Source organism: Quercus robur, chromosome 7 (assembly GCF_932294415.1).
Source record: "Quercus robur chromosome 7, dhQueRobu3.1, whole genome shotgun sequence".
Lineage (NCBI taxonomy): Eukaryota > Viridiplantae > Streptophyta > Magnoliopsida > Fagales > Fagaceae > Quercus > Quercus robur.
Window position 1 is genome coordinate 15,323,248 of NC_065540.1, and position 14,830 is coordinate 15,338,077.

General features: G+C 35.4%; 1 protein-coding gene and 1 pseudogene across 1 annotated transcript; one reads left to right on the plus strand and one right to left on the minus strand.

The window, feature by feature from the left end:
• Positions 1 to 2,047: 2,047 nt before the first annotated feature.
• LOC126692453 (protein NODULATION SIGNALING PATHWAY 2-like) lies at positions 2,048 to 3,908 on the plus strand (annotated as a pseudogene).
• Positions 3,909 to 5,258: 1,350 nt separating this feature from the next.
• On the minus strand, positions 5,259 to 12,781 carry LOC126692454 (ubiquitin-activating enzyme E1 1-like). Its single transcript, XM_050388064.1, has 7 exons — positions 12,560 to 12,781; positions 11,921 to 12,354; positions 10,760 to 10,977; positions 8,460 to 9,254; positions 7,359 to 8,227; positions 6,832 to 7,264; positions 5,259 to 5,998 (listed from the first exon to the last, which is right to left on the minus strand). The coding sequence occupies exons 2-7, from the start codon at positions 12,342 to 12,344 to the stop codon at positions 5,402 to 5,404; spliced, it is 3,336 nt and encodes a 1,111-aa protein (XP_050244021.1). The 5' UTR covers positions 12,345 to 12,354; positions 12,560 to 12,781; the 3' UTR covers positions 5,259 to 5,401.
• Positions 12,782 to 14,830: the final 2,049 nt, after the last annotated feature.

Genomic DNA, 14,830 nt, shown 5'->3' on the forward strand with positions numbered 1-14,830 from the left:
TAAAAAAATGCTAATTAATTAACAATGGGAAGAATTTAATACTAATACAAATATACCTTGTGTGCAAAATCTAAAGATTTAGATAAGGTGTAATTTAATTAATTGGCAGTCCTTATCCAAATAAGTAAAAAGTAATACTTTTGCATTACGTGGACAATAAATAACACAAAGTTTTTGCATGAAGTTGCGTACGTCAAACTCTTTGCTTTCAATCTCTATATTTTATCTATCCACTATTAAGCGTATATGTTCAAGCATATATATATTACAATCGTTCCTACAGCTACGCAACAAATTTGACAACTTTTTTTTTTTTCACAACTTATTGAGGTGATAAATAACAATTTATGATTAATACAATATTATTTTTATTGCTATTATCATGGACATTAGGTTTATTGTACACTAATCACAGCCTATAATTTCAAAAATTATGAATAATATTGTAAAATTTACTGTGTCACTAGACTTATTAATATTTTATTATAGTTCTCAAACAACTAATGGCTAATAATCCCCAACGAAAACTTCCGACAAGCATATATGTACAAGCTACAAGCCTACATGTCCAATAGATGGATGAGGCTATTAATTTAAGCGACAATACCTCGTCAAAATACTTGTAACTCGATTAACACTGTTTAATGTATTTAATGGAAAACCTCCTATCTCTCAAAAAGATAAATTGGTTAGTTGGTAATAATTCCGTAGATGTCCTTAAAAGCAAATATCAATTTTATTAAGTACATATATAGTTTTGTTTTAATAATTTTCACAAGCAACTAATGTTTACAACTCAACGAAACGGAGTTTTTGATCAGTGAAGTAAAACCATCAATTTTTATTTTGGAGGACAAATTATGGTACTGATACATTTACAAGAGATATATATATATATATATATATATATATATATATAACACTCAGTGTGCAAAAAAAAAAAACTTAATATTTTCTATCAAAGTTATACTGAACAATCATTTTTCATGGAGTAAAATTTAATTATCACCTCAATAATGAAATTCCTAGCAACTTTTGTTCATATGAATTACTAAATTTTCTACTTTATTGACTATTTGGCCATAGGCAATACAGATTACTACGTATCTCTAAATTGGGGTCCGGGGGACAACTTTTTTTTTGGGGGGAGCTCCATTTTTTGGGGCCAAATTTCTAACACATGTATTAATTATTAAAATTTTGGGGAGTACTATATCATTAAAAAGGTATTCTCCCAAGTTTGTGCTAAGTTTAACTTTTCATCAATAGGAAAATTCGAAAATTCGAATACTAATCTACGGGTATTATGATTTATGACCATCACACCAATCTTAACAATGAAGTTTCATGAAAGTTTATGAACTCTTTATGTTTGTCCCTTTCTAAATAGAAAATATTGCTTTTGACCACCAAACCAGCTAACTAGAGGTCAATTTTGTTTGAATTATTTTTATTTTTTAAATAATATTTATACAGCCAAGTGTAATTGAATTAACGGGTCGCGAGGGGTTAGTCTTTTTCTACCATTGAAAACTTTTGTAGAAGACCAAATTGATAGACATATCATTTTTAAAATAAATAAAATAGAAAATATATTAGGGATATTATAAATTTCGATGTATAGATTTTACAAATAAATATAACATCTTTTAAAAAATGCAACATATAAAAAAAAATTACTAAACTTATTTATAATAATATAATTGATAAAGTACCAATCACGTTAATTACCACGGTAATTTATAAATTTTTTACAATAAAATTTGTAAATTTTTAATATATTCATTTAATGTTAAATTTCTTAGGGAATGAAAGGTAATTACAATGAAATGACGTGAAATTTTAATTTATTCAATGAATCTCATGAATAAGATATGGCTGAAAATAGTGATTTTATGCATGAGGCAACATAAGCCAGCTCCAACCAAGAAGCTGCCAAGAAAAGAATCATAGGGGTTAGGACCATTTGGTACCTTTTTATATTCTGTTTTCACCAATTATTTTATATTAACCTATCTTTCTTTTCTTTTTTGAGAATATATTTACCTATCTATAGTCTACACATCGTTCAACTTCTATATATATACATTTATATGTTTAGGCTTGCCATAAAACTAAACCACTCCCAGCACAAAGTTCCCTTAATTAGCCTGTAGAAATCATCAAAAAGATGTTTCAGCCTGAGCTAACCATGGATTCAATCTTTGACCAGATTGAACACCATGACTTCAACATGGATGCTCTTGTTGATTGCTGTGACTTTGATCAGTTCCCTACACTCTTCACCACAACAGAGGACAATTCGGAGCTTCCTTCACTCCAATTTTCACCACCCAGGTTCCCAAGTGATGACTTTGTCACCACAACTGAGGAATCTGAATTTTCTTCAATCCCATGTCCCATTTATGATGTTTCCCAGTAAATCTTTTTGAATGATGAGATAGAGAGTATGTATGGAGGTTTGGAAGACATTTTCCCCACGGAAGTGGGAATTTTGTTCCCTGGACAAGACCCTTATTTTAATGGAGGAATTTTCCCTTTGCAACCCTTGCCTAGTGAAGGAGAAGGTAGTTTCAGTCCTAGCCAGTCCATGAATTCTGAATCAGTATTAACAGATGTAGTGTCTGTTCAATCATCTCTAAAATTGCTAGGAGAAGACATGGAAATAGATAACCAATTGGGCCTTTTTCATCTACTTAAGGCTTATGGGGTAGCCTTGGAGAAGGATCAAAGAGAGCTTAGGCAAGTTATTTTGAGACGCACCAGTGAGAAAGGTAGCCCAGTTGGCAAAACATTGGAGCGCCTTGCTTTCTATTTATCTTAAGACAGTGAGATTAATCAAGGTCAGAATTTGAAACAAGAGTCCTTGAAGAACTTCGAGGCTGCATTTCAGGCACTCTACCAAGCCTTACCTGATGGGAAGTTTACTCACTTTGCAGCAAACTCTGCAATTCTTGAAGCTATTCCAGATGATGCAGAGACAATACACATAGTGGACTTTGACATGGGAGAAGGTGTTCAATGGCCTCCAATGATTGAGGCCATTGCACACCAGCACAAAACATTAAAATTGACATCAATGAGATGGGAAGAGGAGGCTTGTAATGGTGCTCCAATGTGGAGGTTTGAGGAGACGAAAAGGCGGCTCTATGATCAAGCAAGAGCTTTTGGCCTAAAGTTGAAAGTGGAAGAGATGGGAATTGATGATTTAGTAAGTGAACTAAAGACGAAAAGGGTGGAAGGAGAGAATGGTTGGTGTTTAATTGCATGGTCGGGCTTCCACACGTGTGGAGGGGTAGAAGTAGAAGCCTTGTCATGTAGTTTCTAAGGTTGGCTAAGGAATTGATAGCTAATTCTGTCAATTGTAGTACTATTCACAAGGGTATTATAACCTTTGGTGATGGAGACGCTTATGAAAAACTGAAAAATTGCTCAGATTTTGGGTCATTCTTTGAGGGATATTTGGTGCATTACAAAGCCTTGTTAGAATCTTTGGAAATGAATTTGCCACTTCATTTTACAGAAGCAAGAATAGCCCTGGAATGCCTCTTTGTGGCACCTTATATCTCTTCTCTTGCTTGGTTCCAAAGATGGAAGGAGATAAGGGGGGGTTGTCATCTTGACGCGGGACTCAGGCTGGTGGGTAGGCGACTGAGCAAAGAAATATTCATGGAAGCAAGAGAAATGGTGGAAGAAGGGGAAAATAAATATGGGATAAGGATTGAGGGGCAGATTGGAAATGAGATTGTCTTCGAATGGAAACGAAATACAATAGTAAGAGTTTCAACCTGGACAAACCATAGCTAAGGAGAAGACACTTAAAGGCAGTCCTTTTTTTTTCCTCCAGTCTGTATAATTGTAATTGTATAAGATTATTTAAGCCAATACAGCAAAAAAAGAATATTGGTTAACTGACATATTAATATTATACCATGTTCCGAGAGTTGCATTACATAGCAGTTGCTATCACTATTATGTTTTACTTAGTTGTCCCAACTCCTAAGTCATTGTCTTAAAACTTAGAAGTCAAGTAACATTGCTCCCACTTTGCATTACTTGCACATGAATTTATATTGGTTCCAATAGCAAGAATTTAATTCAGGAACCCACTGATTTAACTTGCCTCCATTGAGAGATTGGCTGGCGAGCGACCAATAAGTTGATTGCCACCACCCCTATGAATAGTCTTTTATAATCATTCAACCATTGTCTCTATTTGGTTCATTGTTATCATAGTGCAATATTTATGGAATATGAAATGATTAAAGAAGAGAAAATGGTCATTATCGCGGCTTAAATGGGATCACATTTCAAGCATGAGCTCTTGTACAAATGTTTTCTGAGCAAAAAATAAATCCAGAAATGGGGCAAGTATTCTGCCCCAAATGCTTGATACTAATAAGTAATTGGATAAGGCAGTCTTGAGAGAATTCGTACCAAGCGGTAAACATAGTCAAGAACAAGATAAAGCAATAAAAACAGGAATCACATTCACGTAGAAATGTTATAATTATTATTTAATCACAATTCTAACACTCAACAATTTTAATGTTCTCCCTCATGTATGAGCCCAAACTCCCTTTAATAAGTGAGACTCAATAAGTGGGAAATTTAACATTTTAAATGCTCTAATACCTTGTTGAATTACTGATTGTCCCAAAAGTTTAAAATATTAGAAAATTATGAATTTAATCATTTAACCAAGATTCTAACAATAACTAAGGAATTAAATTCCCCAGGTCAATCCCTAATTGGCATAAAACATGACCTCCAGAGCAGAAAGTATCACTTCCAATCCCATGAGGCCATGACTAGTCCATCCCATTATTCTTTGAAAGCACCATGCATCTCATGAAACTCGCCAATTTGATTGGATATCAGAGAGAAATTGCAATTATTTTTCTATCTCATGAAAGTCGCTAATTTGAATGAGATCCCAGATCAAATTTGCAATTTGTTTTTTCTTTATGTTGTTTTTTCCTGCCCTTGTTTTTCTAGATCGGTTGCCATGCCATTGGCCCAGTACATGGCGTCTAATTAACTGTAACAATCCAGACACCCAACCACAAGATTAGAAAGAATGTCCCACTAATGCATTTAGAAAACTATTACTCAAACTCGTTTTCTGGTCTACCTTCCTCTCGAAAATCAATCTTTCCAGTTAGATTAATGACACAAGGAATCAACCACAAAACCATGGCTCAACCTAAAAAGCAAAGCAACGCCAATATTGGTAATATTGGTATTGAACAATAATCGATACTTAACACCATCGGTATATATGCAGAAAAGGAGTTACTATAACATACATCCCATGCGTTAAACTGGAGTTCTAATTAAGATAGGGTCCCATCCTAAGACAGCATTCTCTTTTCTTTTCTTTTTTTTACTGTCAAAATGCCTACCTGAAGTAAACCGAAACCTGAGGGATATCGATATCATTGTCATCGTCATCCTCACAAGCCACTACCACATCAAGGTGATGTCGATATGGAGGTAGATCTGCCTTGGCCACTTCCCTAGCCAAATCCACTAACTTCTTATCCATGCGCTCTCGATGCTTTGGGAAGATGCTATTATAAAGTAGGCAACTCCCATAAGAGATGCTGTAAGCATTCAAGTCCTTGTCTTTCAGCCATTGAAGAAGCTCCCTCAATGTTGGATTGTCCTTCAAAATCCATCTGTCCCACACAGTCCAGTTCAAGTCCTTGTGCTTAATCAATTTAGGAGGAACTGGCTCAGCTATTGAGAAAAGAGGGAGAGCTAGGTTCGCAAAGGTGTTTCGGTAATCCTCTAATTTATGCCCTCCATCTATAACCTTGTACAGCTCCAAGCAGACAAGACCTGTCGCCATGGCAGTGGCGGTTGCAATTGCCGGGATGATCCTCCCTGCAATGAACTTGGCCTTAAGCTTATCAACTTCAGGGATACCATAATTCCTTGCCCTCATGTTCGCAAGTCCAGCTATTAGGTCCATATGATAGTTTGTGTCATCATCCTGGGCATAAAGAAAATATGTTAAAAAAAAGCCTTAGTCCCAAAAATTTGGAATCGGCTATGGATCCTTAACAGACTAGTCATGGTCGGCCATCTAGAAAATATGTTTAAGTGCACTAAAAACTTCTCCCTCCCCTTCAGGCCAATAGTTATAAAAATGGTAGATGCATGATTCTAACATAGAATCCAACTTAACACCAATTAACAGAATTCAGTATTTGAAATTCCAAATGAAACACATACTGAAATGAGATTGTCTCATGTATGGAGTGAATTCTATAAGAATAACCATGGTGTCAGTGTCGTACGATTTCAGAAGCAACACTAGTGTGGGATGAACAAGTCTAAACATAGCGACCTATTTATGAACAATGTTGAAGAATGTAAAAGTCCATTTCCTGATTTTGGAGATCTTTAAAAATGGTTTGGCAAAAGGCCCCTATCATCATGTGAACCAGCACCTTGCTTGGTGCACAATCTTCTCATAGGCCACTCATGGATACAATTTTAAAGAACACTCAAAAGACCTTGACCTAAATTTGTGAAGATTTGAAAGGTAAAAGCTACCTCTTTTCATCCATAACCAAACAAATGATCCAACCCACCATAAAAATGAACCTCCAGAAGAAGGTGAAAAAGCCACAACATAAAAATCAATTATTTAGAGCTAACTGTAACAAATGACTATATATATATATATATATATATAAGAATTGTAACACATGATAGTAAAGTCCAAAACGATTTACTACAAATCAGCATTCCAAACACCTCCAGGAGGGAAAAGGGAAAGAGTACAGATGAGAGAATAAGAAGAGAAAACAGGAGACTAACCTTCTCAAACTGAATTGGATTCATCTTGAAACCTTGGGGCAACTGATTCTGGCAGTCTTCTAACTTCATGATCAACTCATCAATAACAGCAGCATCATCAATTGATGAAGCGGAAAGGGTGTTAGCTTTTTCATCTGTCTCAATTTTAACACCTTTCCTGGGCTGGAAATCAGGGACTATCACTTTGTTAACAGCATCAGCCATCTTGCTAGGGGACTTGACCCAATCAGGAATTGGGATGCCAAATGTCTCTGCACGTAGTACCGATGCTGCCATAATAAAATAGAGGTGACTGAGATCATCAACTGAGAACTGCAGTGGGCGAGGGAAGCGCTTGGGAGCAGACCAGAATGGTGTCCCATTACTGGTTGTAGCATCCTCGGGAAAAGTGTATGTTAACTGCTTCACACGGTTGGCAAAGTAATCTTCGAACCTGGTTCCGTTAATACAAGCCATTAGACACTGAGTTAAAGATGTGATCCTATATTGTAAACTAAATAAATGTAATTATTAAATAAAATAAGTACTTCAGACGAGCCCATTCTATGCAATCTTGGAATGCTTCACATTTCTCCTTGTCAAGGCATTCAAGAACACGTTCCAAGTTGTCCCTGGCCTGAGCATCGCCAGCATTCTTCATTGCAGATGTGTATTCATTTGGGTTGATTAGATAAGCATTCACTTCAGCTGGTGTCTTCTCAAGCAAACCCTCAAACTCAGATCGAGCCCATGTCAAGCAGTGGTCAATATTGTGAGGGAATGAATGAACTGTGCACATGGGTGCTTGCTTTTCAGGTGGATCTCGAGAGGCACCATAATTTTCGGTAAGGTGAGGAATAACCATCTGAGTGTTGCACTTGGTACCTAGGGTCCCTGATTCCAATAATGGCTTCTGGAAATATAAGCATCTCTGATCAATGTAAAGCCTAGCATTCACATTGTCCAGAGCATTGATTACAACATTCAGGTTTTCCCAGAATGTGTCATCAAATACATTCTCTGTCTCAGGGGCTGCGCGGTTCTGCAGTGCTTCAATGTTGAGGCGAGGGTTTATCAAACCAGCAGCTGAAGCAGCGACTGTTGACTTAGCCTGCCCAATGTTCCAGTCCCTGAAGAGAAACTGCCTGCTGAGGTTACTTTTCTCAATAACATCATCATCTGTAATTGTTAATTTCCCTTGTTTATTACAAGAAACCCCCATCAGCGCTAAATTCTTCAAGAACTCACACCCCAGTGCACCAGATCCCACAATAAATACTTTTGCATCCTCAAGTTTCTTCTGGAGTTTGGATCCAAACACTGAAATTTGTGCATCATAACGACTGTTTAAGGGTTTCAGATCACTAGGATGCAAGGGTTCCGTGGGAAGGGACTCAACTGAGTCGAAGTAGAAAAACTGTGCCAAAAAAGAAACATAAAATATCAGAACTTCAACAACATTGGATAAAATTTCATAATATTTGAGTTGATGGAAAACTCAAGACAGCAGAAAAAACACTGGAGTTCACTCAATCAGTTGAGCACCCCAATCCATAGTCTAGACAAAGCTAAGCTTCAACTAGACCAAATTATCAATCTATCAAGTTTCCAGATCCACTCAGAACCAATCCCCAACTAATGTGACTGACCTGGAAAAGAGGATGAAACTTCCCAGAGCAAGCCTTCACAACTTCCTGTCCAACAATACCACCAAACATTGCAGCCATGGGATTCAGCACAGCCCTAGCACCAGATGCAAAATGACGAAGAAGGTTTTGGTCAATTGCCTCAAGCCTCCCATCTGATAAGGTATCATTGATGCCAATGACCAGAGAAATGAACTTCTGAGCATCATCCTCTGATCCAGCAACTGGAAAGCGTCCAAACTCCAATATAAATTTATCAAGAGCTTGAAATGCCAGGTGAAGGAGGGGTGGACGATCAAACTTGGAGAAGTCACTTAGAAGGAAATCACCAGGATCCCTTAGTGCTTCTTGCAACGGCTTAAAGTTTAACACCTTAGGTTGCTTCACCTGTGTGACAATGCCACCTCTCACATATGCAGCATACTGTGTGGTGTCCTCCTCAATGGCAAACGAGTAGGGTCTTGCATTCTTAACCTTCCTTGGCTTTCCATCATTTAGTTCTGTCATTCCATTGACTTCAGAGAACACAACCAGGTCCCCATCCTGAAACTCAAGCCTCTCATCATCAACACAGGATACAAGAGCGGGGTTGTCATTGCTAATAGACGCAATTATGCCTGTATGTGGATCCTCACCATCCACATCAAATACCGTAAACTCAGGGCCAAAGTCACAAAACACGCTACCAAAAAGGCCTCGTACTTCAGATTTTATAAAGGAAATTGGAGGTTGATGATTACGGCAGTAATCATCAAACTCAATTGCTTTCTTCAAGCTAATATCTGTAAAAACTACCACCTGTAGAAATTCAAATGCCAAAGACAGGCATAGTATTTGTCAGAATCAAAGCACATACATCTCTCTTAAGATTCGAATTACTTTTTGTGAAAATAATGTTGAAAAAAAAAAAACATGCAGCTACTACGTCCATCTAGGAGTTAAAGAACAAACATAAATTCATTTCACATACTCATAAGCAAACACACTAACACAACTATTACAAGTAGCACTAACCTGATGAAAGAATAATCTCAGATGCTACAGATAACAAGCAAATTTTACAAGCTAGAACATTTATCTGGCTGATATAAATATCTAGAAAGAGCTGAAACACTACTTGACATGTCCACATTTCCCCCTCTTTAACTGTGGTCTGTCATTTCCAACGTAATTGACTCCAAGAATCATTTAACTTATAGTTTTTAAAACCAGACTAGACATCACCTTGGACAAGGACCAAGGAAATACCTGACCAGTTCTAGTCAATTGTTTGGCCTATGGTTCATGTATTCTAAACATTTATTCAATGAAAGTTATTTATTGGAGAATTTTAAATCTATTTATCCACGTGCCCAACCCTAACTAATTTGTTGAGGATCCATAACCAACCCTAAAAATTTGGGACTAAAGCTTTGTTGTTGTTGTTGAAGCCATTACCACTTGCAGCTTAGTGGTAGTAGTTTCATACATATGATGTCTGTGTAATTGGTTTGAACTCTCCTGCCCTTGCTGTTTGCATCTCATAACTAGAAAGATATGTCCAAGAGAAGTTATTTTCCTCACCAGGGCTGGGTCAAGTTTAGTAGTGCCTATTAAGTCACTGACTCTATTTGTTTATAATCCTCTTTGAATTCATTGACCTTATTTTCAAGACACTTTATGTTGACTTATGTTACAGATAATACATATTGAAAAATGAAACAACAAAGACTGAAAGATGGATATGTCAAAAAATGGTTAATTCCTATCGATGTTAGCTGAACTCTCTTTCTACCATCCATCCATCTACATGCACATATAATTCTGTAAGGAATGGCTTTAATTTTTTAAAGTTACCAACCCAAGGATGGAACAATAAAAGAATTTGTACCCAGTGCTCAATGTTCTTGCTTCTGCAGGATCTAGGAAACGTGGCTTTTAGGTACCCACAATACATCAATTGAACAGAGGGCACTTGCCATCACACTTAGGTCCAACCTCTCTAAGGATGGAATAATATTAAGAGAAATAAGCTATGACCATAATGAATCAAATGTCTTACCAAGTTTCATACTCTGTAATGTTAGCATATCATGTGGTGTGAATTCTCTTGGCATGATTTTTTTATTAATCAATGCTACAATTTTAATTATAATTTTCTTGTTTCTTAACATATTAACTTAATTTTCTTTACTGCATCAACGCATACCACTAAACCATTTTTTATAATGTTCCAGACATGAGGTACTAGCAATGAAAGCTAAGCATCCATTCATACACAATTTCCTTAACCAACAAGTGTTTAAATAACTCAAATGCATTACCTGAAAATCTGAAAGTTGTTCCTTAGTCAATTCACTTGTCAAAGTAGAAATGACCACTGCGTTATTCAACTCTTGCAATTTCTGGACAGAAGCAAGGGCACGATTCTTCCCCACGTCATCCTCAGAAAAAATGAAATTTCCAGACAAATCCCACAACTCCACAACGCCATCATCATGCAACGTCACAGACTTCACACCAGCAAGAACAAGGTTCTTCGCTGCAACATTCATGAACCCCAATTTTTATAATGCCCACGCAATATCATAACTATTATTTTCATTTAAATATATATAGTTTACAACTTTACATCATTGTAACATAGTCAAAAACTAAAACTACTAATAAGCATCCTCGACCGTGAACTCGAAGATTGAGAGTAAACTAAACCCCGTTCTTTTACATACCAATCTCAGCACGGAGACCCTGCATCCTGGAAAACAAAGTTCTTTGCTGCAACATTCATAAACCCCATTTTTATGACAAACGTGCAATATCACAACCGTTATTATCATTGTATGCCATTTTGATAATTTGATAGTTTGGGGAGAGGGATTTGAACCCTGAATGTTACCATTGAAAACATAAGGAGATGCCCATCAATTGAGCTACAAGGCTCTTGGAATTAGTATCATTGTATGTCATTCAAATATATAGAACACTACCAAAAATATCAGCTACCGCATATTTAAAGATGGATTTTAAACTAAAATTTGTTAATTTTACATGCCAATCTCAGCATCAAGACCCTGCATCCCTCCCAAAAAACAAATTTCGTTTTTATGATGACCACATAATATCACAACCATCACTGTCGTTGCATGCCAATCAAATATACTTTATGTCATTGTAAAATAGCCTAACACTAACACAAAGCATCAGCGACAATGAATTTAAAGATCAATATTAAACTAAACTCCGTCAATTTTACGTACCAATCTTGACACAGAGACCCTGCATCCCAGAACAAGTTTCTTTGCTGCAACATTCATAAACCTCAGTTTTCATGATAGTTTATGTAAATCTAACATAGCCTAATATTAACACAACTAATAAGCACTGGCAACCATGAATAACATAGCCTAATACTAACACTACAAAGCACTAGCAACCATTGAATTCAAACATTGAGATTAAACTATAATCCGTTAACTTTTACATACCAATCTCGGCGCCGAGGCCCTGCATGCCGGAAACAAGAACATTAGATGCAAATAGCCGCCGCATCGTCTCGCGTCCATAAACCGCGAGCTGCCGACTGTGGAGATCCTCATCGATATCAGTCGAAGCTCCATTGCCTAAAGCCATGATGGAAGGTTCGTCAGGAGCCGATGCCGATGTGTCGCCGCTTTCGTTGATCGCTTTGTTGTTGTTGTTGTTGTTGTCGTCGTCGTTTCCCTTAGTGTTGTTCCTCTCTGTGGTGGTGGTGGTGGTGGTGGTGGTGGTCGCCGCAACAGCGCAATGCTTCTTCGTCAAGGTCGTCTCGATGGAAATGATCTGATGCGACGTCGTCGTTTCAACTCCTTCTCCTTCTCCTTCTTGCTTCGTTTCGACCTCTCCTCCCACACCTCTCTTTCTAGGAAGCATATAGTTTGAACTGCCCGCACACAAATTCATATTCATTATAACAAAAGCAAATCAAATTTTCTCGGGAAAATCGTCGATTTTTCTCGGAAAATAAACACAGAACCTTGATCTAATAGCCAAACACGTTAAAAACTATATAAACATTTTTTTTTTGAAAAAAATAAATAAATAAATAATAGAAGAAGAAAAGATAGAGAAGGAAGCAAAGAAGATACCTAGTGGACTGTGAGGAAGCGATCGTTGAGGGATTCTTTTGCGTGCAGTGTTGGATTTTGGTTTTGGTTAGGGTTTCACGGCTCTCTAGATTCTGAGCTAAGATGCGATGATGTTGTTCAGTTCCGTTTTCATTTCTCTTTGGTGTGAGAGAAGAGAAAGTTTGAGATATATAAGAGAGAGAGAGTTAAGTGGGGGCGTGAAAAAAGAAAGTGATGATATTCGTTGTTTGGAGCATTTCAGTCTAGTTGTGGATGGGGTTTAGTGTGTTATTTTTCGTTTTTTTTTTTCTTTTAAGACTAAAATACAAATTACACATTTTAATTTTAATTGAAATTTATTTCAGCCTTCTAATTTTACTTTTATTTAATTTAGTATTTTAAATTTCAAATCTATTTTTTCTAAAAAAAAGGTTTCAAATTTATTTGATTCAAATCAATTTCATTATAAAATTACTATTAAGAAAATAGTTTTTCAGTTAAAAAAACTCTATAAAATTAATATAAATATTTTATAGTTTTTCTTATGTGAGAATTTTTTTTTCAAATTTTTTTATTAGTTAATTATATACTTAGTGATAATTTTTTTTATAGAATTGGAAAAAATGTCTAAATTGAATCAATTTGAAATCAAGATAATTCAATTGAACAAAAGTATAATTAGATAACTGAGTTACTTGCTATTTAATTTAATTTTCTTTTTGTAAGATACTTTTATTAAAAAAAAAAAAAACTTGGTTACTTACTATTTAACTTAACTTTCTTCTTCTTGAAAAATTGATGTCAATGCTCAATATTAACCTATCTTTTTCTTAATTCGATGGGGACATTTTCCTAACATTGTGTTTGGGTCCGAGGAAAAGGAGGAGGGACAATTGACATCTTCCTTTTACTTGTTGGATAAAAACTTGAAGAGTGTGGTAGTCATTTTTCCTCTAGGTTCACTGTTTTGTTTCGTCTTAGATTAAGGATGTATTTGGATACCACTTATTTTGTTGAAACTAAAAAATTATTGCAAAAAGTACTGTGAATAAAGGTAAAAATTAGTTAAAATAGTATAGTGAGACCCATGAATAGTGTCAAAAAGTGTTGTGGGACTCATAAATAGTAACAAAAATAAGCTGAATAGTAAAATAATTTTAATTTTTCATTTTTACCCAAACAGAAGCTAAGAGCAAGTTGAATAATGATTAGAGGTAATAATTGTGTTTAGGTTTTTTACTTTTTGAATGCTGTAAAGCCCACCATGAAGATTTTTTTTTTTTTGGCTATGATTTCCTCCAAACAATTATCTTAAAAGAAAAAAAAAAGTTTCTTTCTTCCTATTCCTCTTTCATTTTCTATTTCTTTCTTCCTCGTGAAATCAATCATAGTTAGAACCTATGGAGTACAAAAGAAAAGGATACTCATTTTGATGTACATTAAGATGTAATGTACATGTTCATAACATATTGAGATTTTGCTTTTTTTGTTATTTGTAAATAATATTTGCATCCAGTGGATTTTGAACCAAATACCTCATCCCTCCCCTTCTTCTTATAAAATGGCATATATTTCAAATTAGTTGAACTGAATCAATAAAATAAGTAAGTAAACAGCTAAACACAATTGGCTAGTGCCAATGACATTTGCGTCAATTGACAACTCTTCATATTTATTATAAATTAAATAAGATTATTTATCACTTAAGGGTCCGCTTAGATACAGCTTATTTTGCTGAAAATTAAAAACACCGTAGTAAAATAATTTTTAAATGTATGAATAGTGTTGTGGGACCCATTTTTAATTTTTTTTTTAAAATAAAGTAGTTGTGGATCCCGTGAACAGTATATGAATAATGCTTAAGGGTCCGCTTGGATACAGCTTATTTTGTTGAAAACTAAAAACACTGTAGTAAAATAATTTTTAAATGTATGAATAGTGCTATGGGACCCATTTTTAAATTTTTTTATTTTAAATAAAGTAATTATGGATCCCGTGAACAGTACATGGATAATGCTTAATAATGCATGAATAGTGGTAGTTGTCCCCTAAAGCTGAAAAGTGAAAAAAACAAAGAAAAAAAAAAAGGAGGCATGAAACTACTGAAATGCTAGAAACGCGGACGCGTGTAGAAATAATTTATATCCAAATGCACACTAAATTGTATTATATATATAAATGATTATCTAACATGAATTTATACATTCACAATTATAAACACTTAAATGTCTATGTCACAAATAGGAATGAACAAGAGTATTTAATTTGAGATAAATTTGGAGTAATACTTGT